The sequence below is a fragment of the Aphis gossypii genome, chromosome 3, assembly GCF_020184175.1.
Source record: "Aphis gossypii isolate Hap1 chromosome 3, ASM2018417v2, whole genome shotgun sequence".
In the NCBI taxonomy this organism is placed as follows: Eukaryota; Metazoa; Arthropoda; class Insecta; order Hemiptera; family Aphididae; genus Aphis; species Aphis gossypii.
The window spans coordinates 12,476,832-12,504,502 of NC_065532.1; the positions used below are offsets into that span (position 1 = coordinate 12,476,832).

The following is a 27,671-nucleotide window of genomic DNA, read 5'->3' on the forward strand; positions in this document are numbered from 1 at the left end:
ATATTCACTATACATTTAACCATATTGGTAACAAAAGTTCTCTTCCGTCACCGATGAGTACAATTAGAGCATGGCCCATCCACTTCTTTATCGTCTATGGAAATCCTCTATACTCCTGTAAACGATTAGTGTCTGGCGGGGGTCGCCAACCGCCGGGATAGACGACAGACGCTCGTCCCTGGCATTCCTGCCGCAGTATACCGCGTCTATCGCGTCTCCGACGTTACCAGTATTACTTATAGTCATCGGACCCTGCGAACGAGATCTTTTCGCGGAGATCCCGCTGGACGCCTCCCCGCGTTCTCGACTCGAAATTAAACATCGCGTTACTCGCCCGCGCAATGTGCCGTAAAGTCTCCGCCGTCACCGTTGTAACGAGTCGCCACCTCGTGCCACCGTCGTGCAGATACCGCAGGGCCGGAATCGTCGACCGCGGACGGTACTGCGGCTAGCCGTATAGGTCGTCATCCCGACAGTCTTCCGTCATCGTTCCTGCTCGACCGAAGCCGCAGAAGAGCCCTTCGCTTGTCGTCCCACGACCGGCTGCGAGTATACGTCACAGAGGCGACCAGCGGTGGCCTATAACGATTCGCTTTTACCCTGCTATTTTGCACCTCCCCATTCTGTTCCGTTTCGTGTGGTATCGCTCCCTACCTCGGTCGCCGTTGTCCTTTCCGATGTTTCCGGTGGAGTTGGGAAGATAGTTTTTTTCCAACAATTCTTTTAATTTTAAACACATCTCATGCAGCAGCAAGGAAGACGGCAGCGCGTTTGACACGCCGCCATGTCTTCTCGATCCATCTATTTCTTCGCTTTTGTTTGGTTTGAATTTTTTTCGCTCCTTTGTTTGTTAATTCCATGTCTCCGCACCTTGGTTTTGTTTATCTGAACTCAACAAAACATTTGCCATTAACTCTTTTGATATTATAGAGATTTCATCCTCAATCGTGTGTTGGGAAAATGGTAATTGTCTAAAAAAATGTATTGTAATATTTTTGTCCATTATAATTAAAAATGTTAACTCTGTTGACTCTTTAAACAACAAAACACAACTTATCGAAAATGATACGATAATGCCAGAATTTATAAAAATTTTCCTACGCAACGCAATTACTGTAGCATTAGATTATTCATATTCACTTAAGTTGCCTAACACATTTACTTATATATTAATTTTATTTTAAAATGGACCACTCAGACTGTCCACCCACCATCCGGCGAACCGTAAGCGATCATCGTTGCTGAATAATTATCATAATCGCGGTACGATAAATAACCAGCGATCTCACGCTCAGGTGGATGGACCTATCTCATCATCGTGGTTGATGACGACTCCAGATTTGCACCTTGAGGGGACGATGCATACTATAGAAATGATCCTGTAAAGTATGATCTTAATTCAAAATTGAAATTCGCACACTCTTATAGAAAAAACTATTACTACGAATCGTCAGTTGGATATTAATACAATCCGTAAAATTAATATCCAATATGATACTGTCGCCTATTTTACTCCTTAGTTATATTAGGTATGTAATATTATGTACCTATATACAATTATGGTTGAATAATGTAAAATATCTTCTAGTTCTCGATTATTATTGAGGTAAAATCACGGATTTATAACGAATTATAATTAGATATAAAAACATTTTATAAAAGCACAATCTACCGGACGTATTGATTCGTCTAGGAATAAATTGGGTTTTATTTTTTTCTTAATCCAGTAAAAAAAATGTAAATTATTGTAATAATATTTATAAAAATTGTCAGAGCACAATAAATACTAAATAGTACTATTGTACTATGCTAAATATTACATATTTTAATCTATACTCTATAGTATTTGCTGTTTGTCAAACATTTAAGATGTTTCTCGTCTTTATTATTATGCTATATTTATTATATTTAATAAAAAAAATAGGTAACTGGTAAGTGGTAAGTAACTTGCATTTGTCTTATATAACCACAGATATATATGTGTATATATGTATATATATCTGTGTATTATTTTAACCGCAGAAAAGAATAACCATTGAACTTCATTACATGATAATAAATATGTCTTATCAGTAATCAATTGATAATTATTTATTATTTAAATACTTTTATTTTTACAATAATAATCTTTAATTCTTAAACTAATAATTCCATTTCCGATAAAATAATGCTCAATTAGAACATTAGGTAATAGGTATATTATTATTATCACCTTAACATTTAACACATCTCTGTAACCTTCATTGGTGGAATTGCACTTCTTGGTGTAGTATTTGAACCAAATTATAAGCACCTATTTGAAAATGACTTCAAAAGTAATTTCGGTGTACGAAAATACACAAAAGTTGGGTGCAGAATTGGCCAAAAATCTCTCGGAACTTGCTAATGATGTGCTAGCTGAAGGAGGAAATGCAGTGTTTAAAATTGGACTTTCTGGTATAATGATTTATGTATTATTTTAATTGTATGGGAAATGCATGAGATTACACCAAAAATGTTTTAAGGTGGATCAGTCGTATCACTTTTATCCGAACATTTAGCGAAAGTTGAAACCGATTGGTCAAAGTGGAGATTTTTTTTTTGTGATGAAAGACTGGTGGAATTTAATGATCCAGAGTCTACATTTGCTCAGTACAGAGACAAATTTATCAGTAACCTACCCATCAGTGAAGATCAATTCATTAAAATAAATCCTCAACTTTCTGGTAAATACCAATCACATGATTTGTTTTTAAAAAATAATTATGTGAATGAATACATTATTGAAATTTTTATTACAGTTGATGAGGCAGCTAAAGATTACATTCAAAAGATGTCCGTTTATTTTGCACCTTATGATTTGCCTCGGTTTGATGCATTGATATTGGGTGTCGGTCCTGATGGACATACATGTTCTTTGTTTCCTGGACACAAATTATGTGAAGAAACATCAGTATGGGTAGCTCCAATTTCTGATTCACCAAAGCCTCCTCCTAACAGAATTACTTTTACATTTCCAATCCTCAACAATGCCAGATATTGTGCATTTATAGCAACCGGTAGCTCGAAAGCTGATATCTTAAAGGTACAATTTTATTCAGAATTTAAATTTTACTTACACGAGGATCATCATGTAATATATTTTTTTAGCGTATTCTTAAAGACGGTGAACAATTACCAGCGAATTGTGTACAACCAGTAAATGGTAGTGTACAATGGTTATTAGATGAAGCAGCAGCTAAGTTATTACAAGAAGAAACATCTTTGTAAATTATTTATGTTACTTAAAACAAGGTATTGGTTATGAATGGAAATAATTTATTTTTTACATTTTGGTGTCTGAAAAATCTTATCCTGATAAAATTCATACTCTATTTGTATCTATTTTATTTTATGTGTGAAAGAAAACATCTATCAAAAAGTAAATGATTTATAAGTTATATCTATGAAATGTTTTTTTATCTGCGAGTAAAAGCTTTTACATAATACTTGCACTTTATTTTTGACCTTTATTATCAAATTACTAAGGTTTTTGAAAATTATAATCAAGTAACTATCATTGTAATCATTCTATTTCTGAAACTTTACATACATAGAGCCAGACAGATTTTTGGGTGATCCTCAACTATAATACAGGACCGTATTACCGCTTAGGCTGTTTAGGCTAGAGCCTAGGGATGCAAATTTTAACGATCGAAACGAAATAGCAAATTTTACCTATGCGAATAGGTGGTAAATTTATTTCAGCTTATGGGTGGCAAAAACCTTAATCTGGCCCTGCTATGATAGTATAGATTATACATTTATTTTTAAGATTGGACTAGTTTTTTAGATTAATCAATACATAGTTTTCACTAGGTACCTACTTATAAAATGTTATTTTATAATGTTTAGAACTTCATACATTTTAAAAGCATACATATTATAGATTTTTTAATAGAAAGAACTAAAGTATATTTTATTATAACCTAACAAATTATGAAATATAAAATATTTGTATGTTATTTCATAAATATGAGCAAACCAAACCTGTGTATGAAAGTCATTAGGGTACACTGTATATCAGATAAAATTATAAAACATAAAATCAATTAACAAAATAAACAAATTATTAACACCAAAAAAAAATTTGTAATGGTATACTTAAAAATGAGGTTAGAGAGCTTACTATAACTTATGGCTAAAGGTACATAAACCAAAAACGTAAATGTTAAAAAAAAAAATGATGTTCATATTACAACAAATATTTCAAAAAATATTAAAATATAAAATTTTCTGAACTTACTTTGCTATATTTTAGGGCATAAAATGTTTTACAATGTATTATTATTGGTTATCTCATTAATGATGGTAGACAGAATACAGTTGGTCCAATTTTAAAGGTAACAGGAAATATTTCAAATGCATAGCCTTGAATTTGATTCAAAATTGTTTACTGCATTCAAGACATACAAATACACATGTATCTATAGACCTTATACTCAGAGGTCTAACTTAACCTATGCATGCATTCGATAATTTCTAATTTTTAACTATTTTGTCCGTTAATAAAATTTCTCAAATAGGATCCACTGTTTTGGAAAGTGAATTTAGATTGTTTTATTTTTTTTCTAAGCAACTTAAAGTTGATTGATATTTTAAAAATTGACATTTTGGAATTTAAATGTTTCATATTACATAATTTGTAATTATTGCATTTTTCAACATTTATCTTAATTACACATTCATAGGTATAATTATAGAAATGTATTTAAATTATAATGATAATTTTTTATAAATACACCTTGCAGTTTTAATAAAAATAGATTTTTATGAAATATCAATTTGAGACATAAAATAAACAAAATTTTTATTTTTAATTAGATATTATATTTTTAAAGTATTTTTTTCGATTTGAAAGTATTTTTTCAGTAGATGTTCAGGGTGTATTAGAGTATACTTAACACACACGAAGGAGCCACCTATGAAACTCTAAAACGTAGACACAAGTATAAAAATATATAACTGTAATTGAAATATTTATTGAAAAATTCCAACACATGCTAGGTTTTAATTTGATATTGCAAAAAGAAATTAAAATTATTTATTTTTAAAGTGAAATTTAAAGTTATTGTACATAGTTTTTATTTTGTAAAACAAATAATCATATTATTATCTTAATTAAATTATAAATTAATTTTTTTTAATAATTAAATATTGAGTACCTAAAAGAAATTATAAACTTACATGGATTACCAAAAAAATATTAAAGGCATAAAGCAAAAAAGCTAATATTGATAATCCAATATTTAAGTAAGACTTGTTCATGTAAATGTAAGCTATAATATAAATATATTATAAACAACTATAATTAACATAAAAATATTCAGAGATAAGTATATTTATTAGCATGTACAATATTTTGCCCATAAATGAAAATATTTGTGATAATTATTCTAATTTTAGAAAACATTAATCTTTAATTAATAAATAATTCATAAAATCAGTCTTATCTATACATATTGTAACATAATATTATTATGATGTATTGTTGACTGTCGCGTCAAGTAATTTATTTTATCAGCTAAAATATAAAGAAAATTTAAATTTATAAATGAAGTTAGAACTTATGCCTAATAAATCCTAGTAATTTTTATATGAATATAAGTATTAAAAATAATTATTTTGTAATCTATGAATTAGATAGATAATAAATAAATTATAATTTGTATAACACTTAAAATAATTGTTTAAAAACTTCTTCATAATTATTATAAATTTATATGATAATGGAATGATATACATATATTATGTTTATGTATAATGTACGAGTCTATTAAATTTTAACTAAAATGATAGATAGTTTTCACATTTATGAAAAGTGCAATATTTTAAATGCTTCAATGTTAACAGCACAAAAATCAATAAATTATTAGAAAAATTAGTATGTAAATAATATACTTAAGAAGACACTACACTCATATGTGTTGTTTCACTTTTACAAACGTCAAACATAATAAAAAAGTTTCCACAAGATAGAACTGAAAAGGCTAGTCCTAAAAAAAATAATTTTTACCAGATAAAATGGAGAATTTTAGTTGTGAGATATCATTTTTATTTTTTTAATATCGGAACTACAAAATAGTTAATCAAGTTTAAAAAACACAAAAAAAATATTTCACAACCAAAGAAAAAAAAAAATGGTGAAAATTTAGTTTATTAGTTATGACTGTAGCATTCACAGTTTTTAAAAATAGTTTTTTCTATGTTTTAAATTTGTAAGATGAAGACAACACATGTGTGTGTAGCATCTTAATTATGATATTAAAATTTTTTTTTTTTTGACACATGCTCAATAATTGGCAAATGAGTTAATTTAAATTGAGCACCATATATATTATTAAGTTATAACTAAAAAATATGTACACAATTTAAGTATCATCATAAATAAAGAATAAAAATTATTCAAAAAAAAAAAAAAAACCGATAAGATAAATCTTGTTTACAAAATTGAAAAACATTTATTTTTGAACAAAGAGAACAAAAACGGTTTTACAAACAACAATATTTTACAAAACAAAAGTGTCACGCATGACTAGGAACAAACTTAAACAATTTTTTTGAAAAAAAAAATAAATATATATATTGCAGTTTTTAAGGGGTTGAATTAAAATTGGTTAAATTGTTATAAAGAAAATTAGGTTAAAAATTATAATACATATCTAATAACCATGAGAATATTCTTTTAATAATTTGATGACCAATTCAAAGTGTACAGCAGGCAAGACAAAGAAATTAAAGACAATACTTAAACCCTTTAGTTGGATTTTATAAAAACCTAGTTAATTTATCTTGGAAAAATTATATTACATCTGGAATGTTGGTAGAAAAAGCATTTGTATTAGAGATAAAAAAATAAATAAAAGTTTAAAAGAATCTATTAAATTATGTTGAGCCTAAATTTGATTGGTAAAATTATCAAGATGTATTTTAAAAAGCATTGTGATAATACATAATTAAATATTAGGATAATTATTAATTATAATATAAATATTATTTATGTTAGCTTTTGACATCTTCTCAACATAAGTAATAATCAAACTTAATATTTTTTCTATCCTTATGGCTATGGTAACCATGACTGTAATGTAAATTTCTACCCTTTCAGATCACTTTTCATCAAGACATATTGCCCAAAATTTAACCACCAATAAATTTTCGTAATATTTAATATAATATTTTAAAAATATGAAGGAGAAATATTGAATGTCAAGAGATAAATAAATATGAAGAAGTTTAAATAACATATGTTATGACATAGTAACCCCAAGTGCTTCACGGCATCGTTCATAAACGACATAACTTATACTAACAGCAGGTGCTACTTTCATGAAATTTGGAGTGATGCCTCGATACAAACCAACCATACCTTCTTTTACCCAAATTTCCCTAAATACTGACATCATTGTCCTTGTATCAGGACCTTCTAAATCTGAAACCATAATAAATAAATTAATAATTAAATTTATTAAATAAATGTAATAACTTACGAGGTGCCTGAAGACGTGTACGAACAAGAGCTAAAGGGTATGAACACACCTGGCCACAAGTACTAGAAACAGTACCACACGCTAACAATAATGGCATTCCAGGTTTTTCACCATTGTTATGTGAAGCAATATAGTTATTTTTTAATGTCTAAAAAATAATAACATCATACAATTAATAAAATAATGCAGTTTTAATGAAAATGATGACTACTAAACTCATATTAATCAAAATCTGAATTCTAAGCATGTAAAAATATTGTAAATCAACCATCAGTGAGGTGATAAACTTAATATTTGGACGTCTAATATTCCATCCAAAACCCAATAAGCCATAAAGGCCATAAATATTTTTAACTACCTGTTTTAGTTAGTAAATATTATAATACTAATTAACTAAAAATTATTAGAAATTGACCATACCTATAAAAATTAATTCATGGTTATTTCAACATCAAACAAAATTTGAAACATTAATAATGAATTACTAAAATAAATAATTATATAATATTTATTATTAACTAATAGATATTATTGAATCATTATACAATTTAAAACACATTTTAAAATAAATAAGTTTTTTTTCTGATATATGATTAAGGATATTCTATCAAATTTAATAGTTAATGAAGATTTCAGCGCACTATTTTTTAAATCTTTATGACCCACGTGTAACAATCACAAAATTATGCGTTCCGGAGAACCACATTTTTACAATGAATTCCTAATGTTAATAACATTATCTGATATACATATAATACATTTATAAAGAATAATGTTTTAGACTATTAACTTGCATAAAAAACGAAATATTGTAAAAATAAATCATATAATATTATTAACTTAAAGTTTTATGATAGGTAAATTCATTAATATCAAAACTAATCACACAATATTAATTCTGTTGATCATTAATTTTCTGTTACGCTTGGACCAAAGAGAAAAAACAAATAGTACCCTGACATCCTTTAAGATAGATTTTTTTAATACAAAGTTATATACTAGGTGATCCACTTCAATGTCTAACACTCGTTATTTAAAAAATTTAACTTAAAAAATATTTGTTTACATTACTTGTAACCTTTATTTTATTATAATTTTTTTTTTTTTTTTTGAATAACATTTTTAATTTCATACTCCAAACCAAAATATTTTTAAAGCTCTTCAATATATAATCAACAAATCTTAAATAAGTAGTTAATTAATTTAAGTTTATATAAGCAGAGAAAGAGTTTCATAGAAGTACATTGAATAGTTGGTCTACTGACTATTACTTCACTTATTTAGAATTTAAATTCTTCTATTATATTTACAATTTTACTTATTGGTTCTCTGATATCTTAAATACATATCTGAGGAAACATGTTAAAAAATTAAAAAGTTATTCAAAGAGTTTGAGAAGAAACTAGAAGCTTCTGAAGATTTTAAAAATAAGAAGAATCAAGCTAATTGGACATATTATACTATATCATATCATTTTACTTAGCAGAATAATAAAAGGTGTCATAAAAATGAAAAACATTCTATTTCAGAATATTAAATTAAAAATGTATGTTGTTATTCGAAAACTTCAATATTTTATGAAAAATAATGAGTGTAGATACTTGGATGGATTACCTTGTGAATTTAAAGAAAATCACCTCATAAACTGCAAGGTCAATACCAGCATACGGAAGTATACCTAAAAGGTTGGGTACATAACCCCTATAAAAACTGCGCATACCTTCACGGTAATACATTTTTTGGATACAATCAAATATACCCTTGTATTGATTACTTTTTCTAATGGCTAATCTTGTTTTTAAAACCTAAAAAAAAAACCATAAATATAATTCTAATTATTATAAAAATAAAAGTGTAACATACTTCTAAGGGATAAATTAATGATTGACTAAAACCTCCTGCAAGTGATCCTGCCATAAATCTTTCAAATATTGTTAAGTCTTTAGTTCTCGAACCTCGAATAAGGCGTTTAGCTTGTTCATAAGCCATAAATTTAAACGCAGACTCTGGAGCTATCTTAAGTACATTAATACCATTTCCACGCCACATGCCTCGTTTGCCTCCTTCTTTTAACATGCTTTTGAAACATGTTGTTATATTGCTATGTTGATTGCCGTATACCTAAGAAACATTAAAAGATATTTTTATGATCAAGTAATAATTATTATAATAATTACTTAAAACATATTCAAAAATACTACTTCATGTTCATTTAAATTAAAATAAGTTGGATATATTGTTTTATTTAAAATTAAATTATAATACATGTAAACATAGTAATTTAGATTAAGTTATAGATTATTTTTTAATCAATTATACTGCCTTACTTGTAAAAATACTTTAAGTCTATCCAAAGGTGCAGTAAAAGTTCTTGAGACGGCGCCAGCTACACCACCAGATACAAGATGACGCCACCACATCCCTGTTATCATTTCAGCTTGGGTGAAATCATCTGGCACATTCATATCTTCCCCAATGTCTATAAACTAAATAATGAAATTTAACTTTTAATTATCAAAAATATCTGACAAAGAAATATAGGTATAATACAAATCTGTTTAAGAATTATGTGGGATATAATTTTTTTTTTTTTACAATGCTTGTTTAAACAACTAAACTTTATCATTATATATTTCAATTATAATTAAATCTGAATTGGAGCAGGTCTTAGGTAAGGGCTCACTAGGCCTTGCACATTTGTATGACATTTTGGGCCTATAGTGTTATAAAAAATTATATTCTGAGGTATCACCTAAAACAAATTATCCCAAACCTTCCTCCACCTTAGGACGTCTCTGAATTGAATTATTTACTTTTATTAGAACTGAATAATAATATATTACATAATTATGTTATATACATTAGTTTTTACAAAAATCCAGTAAAATTTTTATAAAATTGGAATTTTCCCAAATTACTTAAAAAGATTTGTTATTTGTTAATTGTATTTTATTAATAGTGTCAAACAAATAACGATTTTGACCTTGGATTAAGTGAGCTCAACCTACAGATACCTGCCAAGTGCATAGTACATTATTAGCAATATATTAAAATCTTGTTTAAATTTCAAATTAATCCTTTAAGGTAATTTTTTTACAAAACTAACTGAAATAATTAATTTTTTTTATAAAATATCAATATTATAAAATATAACAATAAAAAAATAAAATTTAAAATCTTTTTTAAAAATAATAAATGTTAAATTAGTAGGCTTAGTAAAATATAATAGTTAAATATTCATTATTTTAAATAATAATTTACAATAGTTTACTTTATCATGAAAATTATTAAGCTAAAAAGTAGGTACTAATACAATGTATTAATTTATCTATTATGACTGATAAGATTGAAAGCAATTAAATAAACAAGGAAGAGTTCTTGATAAAATTGCATATTTAAACAGTAGACCAAAGTCCCTAGAAGCTATTTAACTATAATGTAATTAACAATGCACTACAATATTTTTATTTAAAAGTATGTGCGTAAATAAGATTAGTTTACAAATTCATTACGAAAAATATTTTATTAGTAAACATTATTAATATACATATTCATTATTGTCTTAAAAAAAAAAAAATACTGTGTGAGATTATAATGAAAATATATGAGCTACTTTTTAGTCGAATATATGTTACTTTTTGGCAAAAGAAAAATTAATCTTTATATTATATAAATTAATTTAATATAGTAATGTATAATTTTTTTAGAAGGCGTTTATTTCAAGTACTTACTTTGTTTGCAACCATTTGTTTATAAAGTTCTAAATACGATTTATAAATATCACAGCACGAGAGACAATTTTCTTCATAGTCAAAATTACATAAACCATCAATTTCGTCTTGATCAAGTGAGTATTTTAAAATTTTATAATGATGTGTATCCATAGTTAGGTTAAATTAAAAAACAAAAAGTTATAATAAAAGTTATAGAAACGCGAATAAAATTTACTACATCACATAGACAGTCTACTAAAATAATTCTTTGCACAGGTCTAAAACAGAACGCCGCTGAATGTCAATTGGCGGGGGCAGTCACACACGTGATACAAGCGTATAATTATCGAACTACATAACATTCGCAATGTTAAAACTATTTAGTGTTTCTCAATTTTAAATTTTTATTATTTTTCATACATTGCTTACATGTAAATTTGATCGTTTTGATAAAAAATTAATTGCAAACACTTAATCCATAATTATCAAAAATGCATACTTACAGTTGAATGCCTCCAATATTTAATTAAGTCGTGTAGATCTGTAAAAGGGCAGTATAGTAAAAAATCTCTCCATTCTTCAAAGCTAATTTCTAAACTACCATCTTTATCCATCCTAAAGTATACATAAAAAAAACATATTTTAATTTATTTATTTTAAAATATCAACTCCGAATTAATTTACCTTTTAAGAAGTTTTATAGCTTCAGCATCGTCAATTTCAATTCCTAATTCTTGAAAAGCTCTTATAAGCTCATATTGATCAATTTTCCCTAAAGAAATTATAAATAAATATACTTGGAAAATAATTCATATTGGTTATAGGTACTTAAAAATAAATCATAAGTTATAATTTTTTATTTTTTATTATAAATTAGAAAACGTGGTAAAACTAATAAAATATGATATTTCAGAAACAATCAATTATCGAAATAAATAGTTCAATTTTTACTCTTGCTTTAACATATTAATACGTCCGCAATGCGCTGTTCTGAATACGTAACGCGTATTAGTTATACAATTTAAAAATCGAAAATTTATAATACACATACAACCACACAGAATAAACTATAAATAGTACATAAATTATATTTGTAATTTTATTAATTAAATCTTAATTTTAATTAAAATAAATTCATAATTACTTAAATATTAAATAATAATTATGTAAATGATATCTTGTTCGCTTTAAATTTAAATTGCCAATTCAGTATTATATAAATCATAATTTAAAGTAAAAATTATATTCTACACGAACATAAATATTATTTATTAATACAATATATAAGAAAAATAAATTCAATCAACTGAAATATTAACCTTATCTTTAAATATGCATATTCGTTAAACTTTAATGCCTTTAAAAAGATTAATTCATACGAATAAATGTACCTATTTTTTACCTAAAAAGTTTTTTTTTAAAAGAGGTATGAAATTTAACTATAATGTTAACTTAAAGCTTTAAGTTGTTTTTTAGAAGCTTTCGTGACCATATGACATATAAATACTAAACCAATATATTCTTTTTTTTGATATGTTGAGCGGGGGAAAGGGATGTACAAAGTGAAGAGCTCAAAGATAAATATACAGTAAATTATATTATTATATTATATTATATTATTATATTTACAGTACTGTAAATATACAGTATAGACGTATAGTACAAAATTAATATTTACTTCAAAGTAGTCCCATTTTAATAGAATTTTATTTTTATTTTTAAGGGTGCACAAGTCGATTTAGTTGTGTTAATGCAATATTTATTTAGACGCATGGTTGAGTTATTAAAATATATTTTACGATATATGACAATATTATTATCTACTACATAATAGGTATATTAACTATTCTATCATCCCAATAACTGACAATTATTATGCTAGAAAATATTTCCTCATATTTCATTTTAATCATATTTTTAAATGTCGAATATTTTTATTTGTAAGTTTTGCTAAAAAACAGTAGGTATTATAAATTACGAATTTAATGTAAAAAGAAAATCCAATAATCAACTTAAATTAAGATAATATATACCTCAGTACCTATTTTTAATTTTTAAATAACAAATAGGTAATCTTAACCTTTACCTTAAAACACGATCTAATTTCAAAACAGATCATTATAATTTATAATTTATTATAGAGTCCGGTTTTTAATAGTAAAGGATAAACTATATGTGTCTATTTAAAACTTATTAAATTATTCAAACCTATAAGTTTATTATATTAATTCAATTTTGATAAGCTATTAAAGAAGTAATTACAATCATAATTCAACTCATAATTACTACAACTATATATACTTATATGCGATTTATCATTCAGTTTTAAGGTAATATAATTTTACAATACATCATCATACTTATTTTCTCAAAACATACGTTTAAACATAATACACTTCATTACGTATTAAGTTTACGATTTATAGATCTGATTGATTAATGATTTGTAATTAAACCCAGAAGTATAAAAAATAGATCTGATCATGGCATTAGGTCAGTGGTGTCATATTTAAAGCGGGGAGAAAAATAGAGAGTAGCTCCAATTAGATTTTAAAAAATATCATAAGTGTTATCTTTTAAAAAAAATTTAATATCATGTAGTTATTAGGAAATTAAATTATTATCATAATAATAATAAACATAAATGATTTTTGAGTTCGAAATATAGATACTTTTGCGTGTATAAAAGATTTATAAGATTTATTTATATTTATTTAAAGTAGTATGTGTGTGAATTAATATAAAAATATTAATTATTATTATACCTGACAATAGGTACTATTTATTTTTAAATGAGAGATATTATTTTGTATTGTATTCTATTTCATTTGAATGGAATGACGCTAATATTATATATAAACACATAACCATATTACCTATTAACAAATAATTGTATGCGGGTACAACAATAATATTTACAACCAACCAATTTTATTTATAAATTTTTAGTTGATGAGAGGAGTGATGAATAGGTATATTATTATTATATTGATTATATAAAATGTGTTTTTTGTGTGCAGAATGTAGATGCAATAAAAAACCGAATAAATATTTCGATTTTTAACTTCAAAGGTAGTTTTTGATAGAAAATTGGAAAACAAATTTAAAAATTCTCTACATTAATCAAAATAACTAGAAAAATAAACAAAAATTATGGAAAAACGGAAAATATTTCATATATCAGTTTTAAAAAAAAATCAATTTTGTTTTGTGTTAAAAATGAATATCCTTAGCTACTTAAAATGTTCATAAAATGTAAATTTTAAAATTTTCCAAACACAATATTACTTCCAAAATATTTTGATTCTTTTTGAATTATTTATACACTTGAAATTTTCAATTTTATTATTATTTTTTTTTAAATAAATTATGATAAAAATGTATTTACTGGTTTAAAATTTTTGAAAATTTAATATAAATTCCACTTAGTTGTTCTTAAATTTGTATTCAAATATTAAACATAAATCGGTTTAAATTGTTTTATATGCATTCAATGGCATAACCAAGGGGGGAAAAGCTATAACCCCCACCCCATTGGCCCTATTTTTTATTTTGTTTTAAAATATTTAAATTTAAATATGGAAATTGTCTTGCAAATTTTAATTATTTAATTAATATAATATTTCTTGTTATTAGTTGTACAATATAATATTTTTGAGTTAAAAAAGTATTATATTAAAGTGTTTATTAATTTTTTTGTTGTATAGCCCTCCCTATAAAAAAATCCTAGCAACGCCTCTGTATGCATTTTAAGTTAATAATTTTACAATATTCATCGAAATCACAAAATTGTCTGTGACAATACAAGAGGATCCATACGTCTAATACATATATACAGTATATCTCATTTTTACGCCGTATTATTGATATTGTTTTACACAAATGCTTACAATAACATGACAATATGAAACCATTTTTTTTGTAGTTGGTTTCAATACTATCGAATATAAATCTAAAGAATATTATTAAAGTTATAATATATAATTTAATTCTTATTAATATTATGTAGGGAATCACATATAGAATTTTTGAATTTATTTTATATTTTACCTAATTGTAAAGTGAGTTAGGTCTTGGGTTCAACATTTCTTCTTATTTTTATATATTCTTTTCTTGTTATATTATAACACCTAATAACCTCTGTACATTGCCAAACTGGCATTTAATATTAACAAATAATAATAATTATAATTAAAATACATTAAATGTTATGAAAATGATAAAAAATATTTTAAAGAGAAATTTTTAAGTTAAAAAAAAATGTTTTAAACTTTAAAATGCTCGTTATTCACATTAAAATTAAACAACAAATATAATCTTGAAAATGCTCTAGACAATAGTGTTAGATTTAAATTTAATAATAAATTAATAAATTCAATTAATTGGGCTAGGTATAATATTATACTGAAAGTAATGGAAAAAAATTAATTCGAATGAACATAAATGTATTGTATTGTAATATGTCATGCATGTAAAAAGCATCTCCTAAAGGTTCCTACTTTAAAATATTAGCTCCCTAACAAGTTTTTTATTGCACTCAATTTATGACTTATGCAAACAAGAATATGGATAATAAAATAGATAAACATTCTGAAAGAATAACCTGACGATATTTATTTAGCATAACTATTAACACTTAAGATTTATCTAAGTGTTATACATACATAATGTATAATTACCAATAAATATAAATGAAATTATTTAAAATATTGTATTTTTATACTTAACTGATAAATCTAAAATATCACAAGAATCATAAATAAAAATCATATTAAATTCCTAATCTTTTTAGTATTTATAAAATTTATCAAATGAATGTCGTTACTCGTTAGACAACATTAGTTGTTTATAGAATGACAAAATTATTTCTTTTTAAAAATGTTTTCTTAATTAAAACTTATATAAGTATTCATAAAAATGACAAATAAACCTAATTAACTCTATATTAATATTTTAACTAAACATTTTCTTAAAAATGGATTTTTTTAAAATTAGAACTGTTTGTTTTTTCTTCAATTGTACATAGATACTATAGCAAATGACAATAATTCACTATTTAAGTAGCTATTACACAAACTATACATGAACAAACAATGAAGGGCTCATTATTGAAACTATTAAACTACCTAAAATAGTCCTTGTTTAAAACAAATTAAAAATATAAAATAAAAAACTAGGAAGTCACGGTGTTGTATTTTAGCTTTAGGTTTATCTTGCTACTATTAAATTTAAATTCAATAATAAACCAATATTATGAAAAATGATTTTGATTGGAAACAATGTGTCAGATTTAGAGTAATGGCAAAAACTTTCGAATTCTACTGATAACTTTTTTTTTATATAACTTTAATTTTGTCAAAATGTGAACAACAAATGCCTTTTTAAAAATATATTAGTAGGTACATATGTATTTTTATATCTTTTAACTTCTATACAAACAATTTTTTAGGAACCTTATTTTGAATTTTAACATTTTTAATTAATAAACAAAAGTTGTAAAACCAGAAAAACAGAAAAAATTGCTAAAATATTTTGATCATGTGATATCTGGAAAATGCTATTATAAATATTGAATGTGTTTCAAAATTTATTTTGAACCTTAACATAAAAACATAATTAATTTTTGTCAAAAACTAAAGTTACATAAATTTTACCATTTTTCTTTAATTTTGTTTTACTAAAATACTTTTGTCCACTAAAAGTATCATTTACTACCAAAAACCAATATGTTTCACTTGAATTTAAAACTGTAATTAAATTTAAGACTAGCAATCTATATATTTAGAGTCAATTTCTATAAGTACATATTTTTTAATAAATGTTGGCTACATTATTTTATCCAACAATTAAACAGGAATATTTTAGGGCCCCTATTCAGAAATGTTTTTTTATATTATGTACAAATCTATGCAGAAAAATATACATGATGATTTATAAAAATAAAAATGGGGTCAACACATTAATTAGTTATAAAATTCATAAACTTGCAGTTTTCTTGTCTGATAATAATTATTATTTACTAATTTAAAACACATTGAAAACATAAAGGATAAAATGTGACATAGGTAACTCAAATTAAATGTGTCCAACATTGTTTTATGAAGATGATTTCTCTATCTATGGGCATCAATCACAAGCCCCATGACTATACACCCGTTTTAATAACACTTAATTTATCTACCCTAAACAAAAGGAGAGATGAGGATGATATTAAATTTTTAAATGGTTTAGTTTCTGGTGTAATCGATTCACCTTGTTTGTTATCCAGAATAGGTTTATACATTCAGGGAATAACCTACTCACGAGACTCTTACTACTCAGCTCCAGTGTCAAGAAACTATTTAGATAACAACCCTTTAAGGAGAGCCATGTGTTTTAACAATCAATCTAGCTATAATGGGTCTCTCATAAGGGTTTATTTTTATATTGTATTTAGTCTTATTGTGTATTACTATACATTGTAAGTTATCAGATACCTTATATAATGTTATTAATATGTACAATATTGTTAAAAATTCGTATGGCGATTATTAGTAAAATAAATAAATAAATAATAGTTATGAAAACATAATATTTTTTCAAAAGATATTTGGATATTTTAAGTATTATATTTGGTAAAACAAAACACAAAATATAAAATATAAATAATGATAAAATAAATTAATTGCACTTCAACAATGACGTACTTAATTAAATATAAAATAATATGCGATTTCTATACCTCTCCCTATAGATATAATAATTTATTTTTAATTTTTAATCAGAAATTCATAATTATTATTGATTTTATTTTTATTGTAATGTAATCACTTAATTAAATAATTTATTAAATATTAAATTAATGAAAAATTTAAAATGCACAAATAAATAGTGAAAACTATTTGCAAGAAACTATTAAAACAACAAATAAATTATATAAAAATTTCTCGATATGCTATACTTAATTATTTTTATTGTATATATTTTCAGCTAACTCTACTTGTTATTCTAAGTATATATACTTGATTCAAAATAAGAAAAAACTTTGATGGTAGCCAGTTTGTGTCGACGGTAATCAGGTCACACACTATAATATTTACCCTACAATACTAAACTATTTGTTTTGATTAAGTACTATTCCACGCCAACTGCACAGAAGTCGGCTGCTACCAACACTGCTTCTTGTTTTGAACCAAGTATATACTTATTATTGAACAAGATTTTAGGTGTAAAAAATATATGATGTATTAATAAGATAATTTTTATAAAAATTATAAGTCATATTACATATCTCTTATAATATATTAAACCTTATAACAAATAAAACTATTTCATCTCAACTAAAATCATGCATAATCAAATAAAACTTCATTTATTAATTGATATTTAATTTAAATATAATAAAAAAAACCTATGAGATAAAATTATATTTTAATAATGTAGATTCTAATAGTTAGAATATTTTGCTCATGTTCTTATTCTGACATTATTGCTCAAAATAATAATAATAATAATAATAACAATAAAAACCAGTTATTATAAGCTATAATTATTTATTTTTGTTTCATTTGTTTTATATATTTAGTTTTGAAGTCATGAATTAAGCATATATTGTAAAAAATATAATAAGAATATAATTTTAAAAACATGAATGTAAAACTATTAATTAAACTGTAAATGCGATAATAACAGAACATACTGTAAATTGTAATACACATTATATTCAATTATAGTAAATTTCATGATAAAAATACTGATTTACAAATTTTAAAAAAGAAGAAAGTATATTTATATATCTATTATTTTAATGACTTAGCTATTACTTACAAGTTTCTGATGAAATTCGTAATATAACCTATTTTTTTACTCAAAATGTATAAATGTATTTTTTAAATCTATTAAATATACCTACAAACTACAAATATAATATATAGTAGTATAATAGTACTAGTATTGTTTACCGTTCAATACATAATTAACTTAACATTATAGTTTATAAATCATAATTTTTGAAATTTATGTGTTAGTATTTATTAAATTACTTCTTACCGTCTTTGTTTTTGTCAATGTTTGAAAAACTTAGCCTTAATGATTTTTCATGTTCTTTAACATAATGTATAAATTCAGCTAATGTAATTGAACCACTTTTAGTAGCATCAGACAGTTCTAAAAACTTCTGTAAAATAAAAATAAATGTAAAATTAAATAAACTACTTTTATTATATTAACTTAGGGTGACCATAAATTCCGTTTAAAATGGAATTGTTTTTAATTTTGAGTATAGTGTTTTATTTTCCCGACAAACTTATGGTCTCATTTTAATCTCATTATTTCCATATTATTTTCATGAAATTAATATGGTATCCCAAAAAACAATTGTCAGTGAGATAGGTCATATCTCAGTGTAGTTATGAATACATATGTCATACATCATCACCTTTCCTAACAGACACTTGGCCCATTTTCATAAAATATAAAATTCATTAACACAATATTATCAGAGTACTTTTATTTAAGAGTTATGCAAAATTGTTATTTAAAATACAAAATATATATATATATGTATATGGTCACCCTACATAAAATATCATTTTCAAAAAAAAGTAATTTACTTACTTGAGCATATTCTTTATCATGCAATGCAATAGACAGATCATGTATATCGATTTTACCATTCTTATCCATATCGAGCGATTCAAATAATTTAGCCAAACGAAGTTCATCTTCATTAGGAAGTTCATGTAGATAATGAGGTGGCATTACGCTTTCAGTATTACCAGGGCCAACAGGCACATGATGATTAATAGCGTTCACCATGCTAACTTAGTTAAATAAAATGTAATTTCAATTGTATTTTAAAACTCTAACTAGAATTATACATAACAAATAAGTCAAAAATACATTAACATTTCACATCAGAAAAATATAAAATTAAACTTTGAAATTTTAAACGATAAATAATTAAAAGAAAGTTGACTAGTTTTCCTCTATAGGAAAATTTCAGAAATTTGGGACAACTCGAGTCTCCAACTCTCACAAGTCAAAATCATCATTATCAAGACGTATCAATATTTTGTATCAACTTAATTTTCTTATCAATTTTGTTACCATATACCATATTTAATACAAAGAACTACGTTGATCCGTGATCGTCACAATATGGTATTCATTGATAAAAAGTCCACCTTTTTAAATTTTAAATATGTGGTAAATTTTTAATTAATCATAATATTATATAATATATTAATATAACTTATTTATTTATTATAATGCACGTCGTGTAGTTTACTAGCAGCCAAAAAATTATTTTTTTACAGTTATCCAATTTACCTTGATGAAGGTCGCCATATTAAATTGTGATCAGAAATTCAAAAATCATCAGCTACAGTTTTATACTTTATGAAAACCATAGTATAAGAAATAAGGAATTCCTTATACTACGATGAGAACTAGGAAATTATAACTATTTGAATTCTGAAGAAATTATATTCTTTTATATTGATTTAAAATCAATAAGCAAATAATAATTAACGATAAATATAACTTTAATAGATAGCAGCTATATCCTATATGGCAATATATTTATTATAAAATGTTATATTTGTAATGATTGGTATATATTGTTTACGAAATATTTAAAAAATATTACTAGCCAGTACTCAGTAGATGTATTAAAAAAATTTATATTCTAATTATTTCTACGTTTTAGCGCTTAAATTAATTTTTGGGGCCTATACAAAATATTTTAGTATTTATTAGAATATTTAGAACCATAGGTTAGGTTACCTACTATAAGTCCCAAACCCTGTATAGGCAAACCTTATTAGTGTCACGATTCCCAAAATAGGTATAAAATATGGTAAATCGCTTCGCGACCCCCCTATGTATATTAAGTGCAAATTTAAACAATAAAAATATCATATTATTAATCAATTATCCAAAGGAAATATACCATTTATAAATACCATGTGTAGTACCTAATTTAAACTTGTTACGGGTATAAGTATTTTTTTTATTCAATAAAAAATTTAAATAAAAATGTTTATTTTGTAAACTATCGTTTTATTATTTTTGACCTACGTGACTCCCTTGTTAATGTGATCGCGACCTCCGGGTTGACAAACACTGGTCTATACTCTATTCCATTTTTAATCTCTTTTCTATGACTATTCCAAATTTCCAAATAAAAAGAATTGTGCACAAACAACCTAATTATGTTTTTGACCTATCGGAGTAGATCATCTACTACTGCCCGTGGATCAGCTGATATGGAATGCGGCTTGTTGGCACGCCTAACGTGCATAAAGAAGTCTTCTTATTTGGAACAGATATATTGTAGTACTGTACTATTGTTTATTGCTATTTCTGAATTTCATATTTTATAATATTTAATACATATTAAATATTTATTTAAATTATTATTAATTATAGTAAGTTAAATTTTAAATACAATAATATTTTAATAATAAACGCAATATAAAATTAATTTTCAATTTTTCAATTTTTTTTTTTAAATGCATGTAAAAATAGTTTAAAAACACCTCCTTAAATAAAGCAAAAAAAAATTTATCCAATACCCATGAATTTAACTAGACAAATATTTATACTAATTGTTTTTACTAATATTATCAAATATTCTAGCAATACTATAAAATAAGCAGTTAAGACGATGTCGTACCTGCATGTGTTATTTCTGTCCTACACACTTACAACACATTACATTTTTGTTCACCAGTTTCAACAGTGTAATGTCAGTTTTCAAGTTTTGATATTAGTGAATTTACCTATTATACAATTTACAATTCAATAGTTAGATTATTATCCATAGCCCCACGTAGCCGTTTTTTGATCATTTGAAACCGTACATTTTAAAATGATCATAATTTTCTTAAAAATAATATTAATAAAAGTTTATGTGGGGTCTTAGATAATAATTTTACCTTAAAATGTTATATTAGGTCAATTCACTATATCAAAACATTTAAAACTAACATCACACTATTGCAACTGGTGAACAAAAATTTACTAACATGTGTAAGACGGAGACAACACATGCGGTATGACATTCTTTTAAGTTCTTACTGCTTGTATTATTATTTATTAATGGCATAAATTTAAATGTATACTTTTTATTTTTTCAAGATTATTAGGGCAACAATAAAGTCTAATCTCTGATTATAGTAAACCATCATCACCTTGAATGTTTTGAAATTCATTATTAACTGCAAACAGTATAATTTATATTACTTAGGATTTAAAAAAAATGATGAATACAGAAAACTTTTGTATTTAAAGTGTATTGTTTTTTTTATTTTGTACAATTGTATTAACATAATACAAATATATTTTAGAAAAGTTAGGCATGTTTATTGTGTTTTTTTATAGTATGCTTTCTAAGTAAGCCACTAGACACAAATGCCATCTTGCACAGACCACACTCATAAGGCCTTTCGCCAGTGTGTAGCCTCACATGTTCAGTCAGCACATGTGATTGGTTGAAAGCGAATCCACAGTATTTGCAAACATATGGCCTGTATCCTGTATGTGTCCTCATGTGCACCGACCGGTTGGCCGAACATGAGAACACGTCACCGCAAACATTGCACACAAACGGCTTCTCCCCAGTATGGATTCTATGATGCACAGTTAGAGTAGACACTTTCCTGAATGCTAATCCGCAGATATTGCACACATGTGGCCGAATTACATCTGGTTGCATTTTGTTTTCAGCTAGTTTGTGTATTTTGTTGTGCTCTTTCAAGTTACTTGGATGTTTAAAAGATCTATTGCAAATCTTGCACACATACAAATCAACTTTTCCTCCAATACTATGAACTATGTTTTCATTATTGTCACCCATGGCTATAGTAGTAGTTTCAAGAGAATTCCCACTTACAACTGTATTTTTGACAGTAAATTTGTTACCAATAGTAGCTGTCCTTTTTTTCAGTAACGCCTTACTTTCTATTTGGCTCACCATCTATAAATTATTTATTTCAAATTGTAAAACAATACATTAGATGCATGGATTTAATACCGTTTGTGATTTTGTACTGACTAGTGTATCAATTGAATTATTTTTATTTGAACTATTTAATGATTGACATTGCAAATCAGCCACTGCAGTTTTACATGTATTGTTCATGGTAGTAGTTGAGTGACCTGTTTCTGCTTTTGGCAATATAATTTTATTTTGAGCTATCATCTAAAAATTATTCGTTTAATTAATTATTATAATTGTGGAATACATTTCATAGTAACAGGTGTTACTAACTTGGATGTTACTCAAATTCTTAGTATTTGAAACTTTTAATGATTGATAGTGCAAGAACTTTATCATTGCTTTAGATATAAATCCATTGCTTGTGGTAGTAGTAACTGTCGTGTGTCGATTAGATCCCTTTCCTTTTTTAGACGATGTCTGTTCTTCACTGGTCGACATCTAAAATTTTTCCGTTTTAAATTGTTAAACATAAAATTAGATAAATCTAAAGGCAAAAATTGATAAACAGATATTTAACAAACTTGAGTAACAAATAATACTTTTATTCTAATTTGAATCGCTTAATAATTTAAGAGGTAGAATATAAAAATCATAGACCACAGAAATAAACTTATTTTAAAATTTCAGTTTATTTCATTAGTATAGCTTAGTAAAAGGTTTATAATAAATAATGAGTAACGAGTACTCACTATAAGCGACATAATCAAGTTTTAGTGTAGGCACCAAAATTAGTCTAAGAACTGAATGAACAAAATGTTTAATTGTTATTAAAATAAAATACAAATAAACCTATAACGTTATAGTAGTAACTAAGATAATATATCATACATCATATAACTAGTTAATTATAAGTTATAACTCATATCATGATAATAATATTATACAGAACTTTGCTGAAATTGTCAGCACTCAGCGAGTTGAAGGGAAGATAAATAAAAACAATGTTTCTCTAATAGTCACAAATTTACCACAGAACAATAAAAACAATAAATATTTTCTTCACAGCACTATATGATTTAAGATAATATACTAACTTAAATAGAGCTTTGAAGGAAGTTTTTTTAAGTTCACACTGCTTCGTGATAACTAATAACGTAAATTATAATCTTATGAAAAAGTTATGATGCTAGATTGACCAAATTTTGTAGTTACTTGGCAGACAGGCAGTATACAATAACAATGTTACCATTTTATACTTTATACCTATGTCCTATACATCAAAGATTAGAATCCAATCTTGGGACTTTTGTAGTACCAGACACCTGAAATTATTACTTACTATTTTATTAGATAGGAAATTTAATAGCAGTAAACATTTGATGACAGAAAAATTCAAAATGTCTGTTTGCTAAACTGTGAAGTATACATTTGCGATTGCGAACACGGAGGACGACGTAATAAAGACATGAGGTGTTAAAGCCTTTTGTTAACTGTAAAGGTATCTACTGTGAACTGTTTAGTCTGTATTTGGTCCTAAAAATAAAAATTAATTCATACTTCATAGTAGAATTTGTTTATAATTCCACCGCCATAATTATCAATGTTTTACTATCATCGTCTATCACGGTGGACCATAACGTATAACCAGGGTTTTAACTATTGTACTACTTGGTATTTGGTAATTCTTCATGTCTTATACCTCGGTTAACATTCTAAAATTATACCGCAACTATTTAAACGAGTTTTCAAACATTGGCCATTGGCGTTTATAATTTTGTATTCTAAAACGTTTACAGCTGTTAAATTTCTTCTTAAATACAAGCACTTGAGTCACATCTAAAATTACCATAAATCAAAAAAAAATGTTTTTTTCTGATACCACTGTTCATGTTATCATGGTCTAGCATGAGATCTCCAGACGTCTCTACACGGACCACGGACTGAGATCTAAGGGTCTTCCGGTTGAATGCTTACGTGCTTATACTTTATAGTGCTCACATTCACGATCAAGCTCATGAACCGTTTCACTTCCAAATGAACGCATACAATTGCTTTACTTACTTTCCAAGTGGAACAATATGGGCTGCGATGAATTGATAGGTTATCCATATAGGAAGCCCCCCCAACTAAATTTTATATTTATTACTAACTATAGATAATAAGTAAATGCAGTATTGAATTTATTCTCCTGTTGAATTTGGCAGTTATTTAAAACTGATGCTGTGTCAATATAAATATCCTTTTCAATATTAATTAACCCTAAACTATTGATCTTTCTCGGAGCATTGGTGATCTCATCTATGTTTTCAATCTCCGAACACACGGGCATTATTTTAACGCACGACATTTTTACCGCGCGGTTAAGTCATGATACACGTTACTATTTTCTAAATACCGCGCGATATTTATGTTCCCAATATTTCATAAATCAATATCAATTAACTCTATAATTAAAACGTAAAAAAAAATGTATATTGACCATGTTGTACACTTTTACAGTCATAGGGAGCAGTCGAAAACAACATTTGATTATATTGGGGGAGGGGGGGGGGCTTAGATGGAATCAGGAAGCCCCCCCTCGAGCTCGATCCTATTTGCGCCTGTGTAATGATTTCACCCGTTGGCCGTTCCTTTATTGGTTTAAGGTCTTTTCCACTGAGTGATGAGTGATAACCGATAGGTAAAACTACAATGAAAAATAGATCTATGTATACATTTATTTATTTTTTATAATTAAATAATATAAAAATATCAATATATAGGTGTTATATAGTAATATAGAGTATAGACAATATTGAATGTAGTATACACAATTACACTATACATAACGATAACATTCTGGCAAATTCGCGATTCGAATGAAGATTTTGTTCGAGATCGATTTTGTATCGTTGTCCTACAAACAATATTGCCAACACAAGTAACGCGATCAATATATCGACGAGATTTAACCCCTTTCGGCAGACCCCACACAGGCACCATCCGTTCATTAATGTTGAGCGCGCGCCTAAATTATTTAAATACGTCGCTCGTCGTAAAATGCATGTTTGCGGGTTAGTGTGTAACGTATATTGCCTACATTACGCCTATTCGTGGTTAGAATAGAATTGCTACCTCGTTTCAATTTAAAATATTGGTTATTGTAGTTGTAGCCTTGTAGGGAAGTTTAGGTCGTTTAGCGTTTAGAATTTTAAATAAAATCTGATGATTTTATTATTAACTATTATATACTTGTTAATTGTTATAAGTCATTTACAACACAAATACCCTTCGCTACCTGTTAATTATACAGTGAAATCTGATGAAAATCTGACGGATTGACGATGGATAATTGGATTAATAGCTAACTAAAACTAATTAAGACATATGTAGTCGATGCGGTGACCGGTTATAACTTATATTACATATTATGTAGTACATCGTACACGTTTATATTCAAATAACCTATAAAACTATTTACTGCATTACTATCTACAAGTGTTTTCCGACAATATTAGTGAAATCAAATAAAAATTAGTTATAAATAAATGTTGAATGCCGTCTTCATTATATATTTGGTGAATATATTATTAATGTTGAATAGGTTAATACAATAATATGAATGTATCACTATTAACTTATGTAGTATGTTAAAATAGGTACGTATATTATATAAGTCAATAGTCTGCAATCACGATATATTATATGCTCAGTATCTGTTTCGGCGAGTGACTGGAAATCTGGAACACGTGCGCAAGTGAGTAGCAACAGAATGCTTCATATATTTTTAATTTTTATTGATTATTGTAGCTATAATAACTATAGAATTCGAGAAAAAATTTAAATTAACACCTTTACCGAATTTGTGGAAACATAGTTTTGGCCTGACTGATATTTGAAGTCGTCAAAATTAAACCACCTGTATGATAAACAATAAAAAATAAAAATGTAAAACAATTTGATATTTAGGCATTTTGTTCAATTGTAAAATGTGTCCAACATACAATTAAGCAATAATAATTAATGAAAATTGTAATTCTTAACCATCATTATCTAAAAAAAATACAATACGTTTTTGATATACATCAACTATACACCATTGTCCGTTATCTATAATCGACCAAGTGTGGAAAAAATAAGAATATTAATCGGTTATATTATAATAATTGAATATTATCACGTGTGTGTATTAATGCATATGTTTTTTATATACATTTGGTACAAAAATGAAAAAAAAATAGATAACGAATGTGAGTTCTGGTGAGATATTAAAATTTTCTATTTAGCCTTTAGTGTTTGGGGTTATCGGAGAGACCTGTGTAATGTTTAAATGTTTTTGTGTCGTATTACATTTTCACATAAATTGTGTGTAGTCGGTCTAACTATATAATATTACTATCTCACTAACCAATACAATAAAATATTTAAAAATTTTACGACTCTGTTGTCCGCGTGCGTGCATAAATAATAATATTCTTGTCTGGATCACTAGAAATTGAGGCGTAGTGAGTACCAGCAGATAACATTGTGCCACCACTGCCACTAGTA

General features: G+C 26.0%; 3 protein-coding genes and 1 non-coding gene across 11 annotated transcripts; 1 reads left to right on the forward strand and 3 right to left on the reverse strand.

Annotated features, from left to right (window-relative positions):
• Positions 1–1,189: 1,189 nt before the first annotated feature.
• On the reverse strand, positions 1,190–1,396 carry LOC114123534 (small nucleolar RNA U3). The gene has a single exon (XR_003592361.1). It is a non-coding gene; the product is annotated as a small nucleolar RNA U3 (small nucleolar RNA).
• Positions 1,397–2,099: 703 nt separating this feature from the next.
• On the forward strand, positions 2,100–3,419 carry LOC114123394 (6-phosphogluconolactonase). Its single transcript, XM_027986345.2, has 4 exons — positions 2,100–2,436; positions 2,505–2,705; positions 2,781–3,064; positions 3,130–3,419. Exons 1-4 carry the CDS (start codon positions 2,304–2,306, stop codon positions 3,247–3,249), a joined length of 738 nt encoding a protein of 245 aa, XP_027842146.1. The 5' UTR covers positions 2,100–2,303; the 3' UTR covers positions 3,250–3,419.
• A 3,035-nt stretch (positions 3,420–6,454) lies between these two features.
• On the reverse strand, positions 6,455–20,251 carry LOC114123357 (calcium-binding mitochondrial carrier protein SCaMC-2-like). 2 transcript variants are annotated; one of them, XM_027986294.2, is made up of 9 exons: positions 19,817–20,251; positions 19,250–19,376; positions 11,906–11,993; positions 11,725–11,836; positions 9,836–9,994; positions 9,372–9,629; positions 9,146–9,313; positions 7,509–7,656; positions 6,455–7,450 (listed from the first exon to the last, which is right to left on the reverse strand). In XM_027986294.2, exons 1-9 carry the CDS (start codon positions 20,015–20,017, stop codon positions 7,269–7,271), a joined length of 1,443 nt encoding a protein of 480 aa, XP_027842095.2. In that variant the 5' UTR covers positions 20,018–20,251; the 3' UTR covers positions 6,455–7,268. The 2 variants fall into 2 exon arrangements, with proteins under 2 accessions (XP_027842095.2, XP_027842102.2); XM_027986301.2 differs by lacking the exons at positions 11,725–11,836; positions 11,906–11,993; positions 19,250–19,376; positions 19,817–20,251 and adding an exon at positions 11,240–11,501.
• A 2,230-nt stretch (positions 20,252–22,481) lies between these two features.
• Positions 22,482–24,746, reverse strand: LOC114123442 (zinc finger protein 253-like). Of its 7 annotated transcripts, none has more exons than XM_027986421.2 (4): positions 24,484–24,746; positions 23,475–23,642; positions 23,238–23,405; positions 22,482–23,180 (listed from the first exon to the last, which is right to left on the reverse strand). In XM_027986421.2, the coding sequence occupies exons 2-4, from the start codon at positions 23,640–23,642 to the stop codon at positions 22,557–22,559; spliced, it is 960 nt and encodes a 319-aa protein (XP_027842222.2). In that variant the 5' UTR covers positions 24,484–24,746; the 3' UTR covers positions 22,482–22,556. The 7 variants fall into 7 exon arrangements, with proteins under 7 accessions (XP_027842222.2, XP_027842248.2, XP_027842240.2 ...); XM_027986447.2 differs by having other exon boundaries at positions 23,259–23,405; positions 24,484–24,745; XM_027986439.2 differs by lacking the exon at positions 24,484–24,746 and adding an exon at positions 24,408–24,466.
• Positions 24,747–27,671: the final 2,925 nt, after the last annotated feature.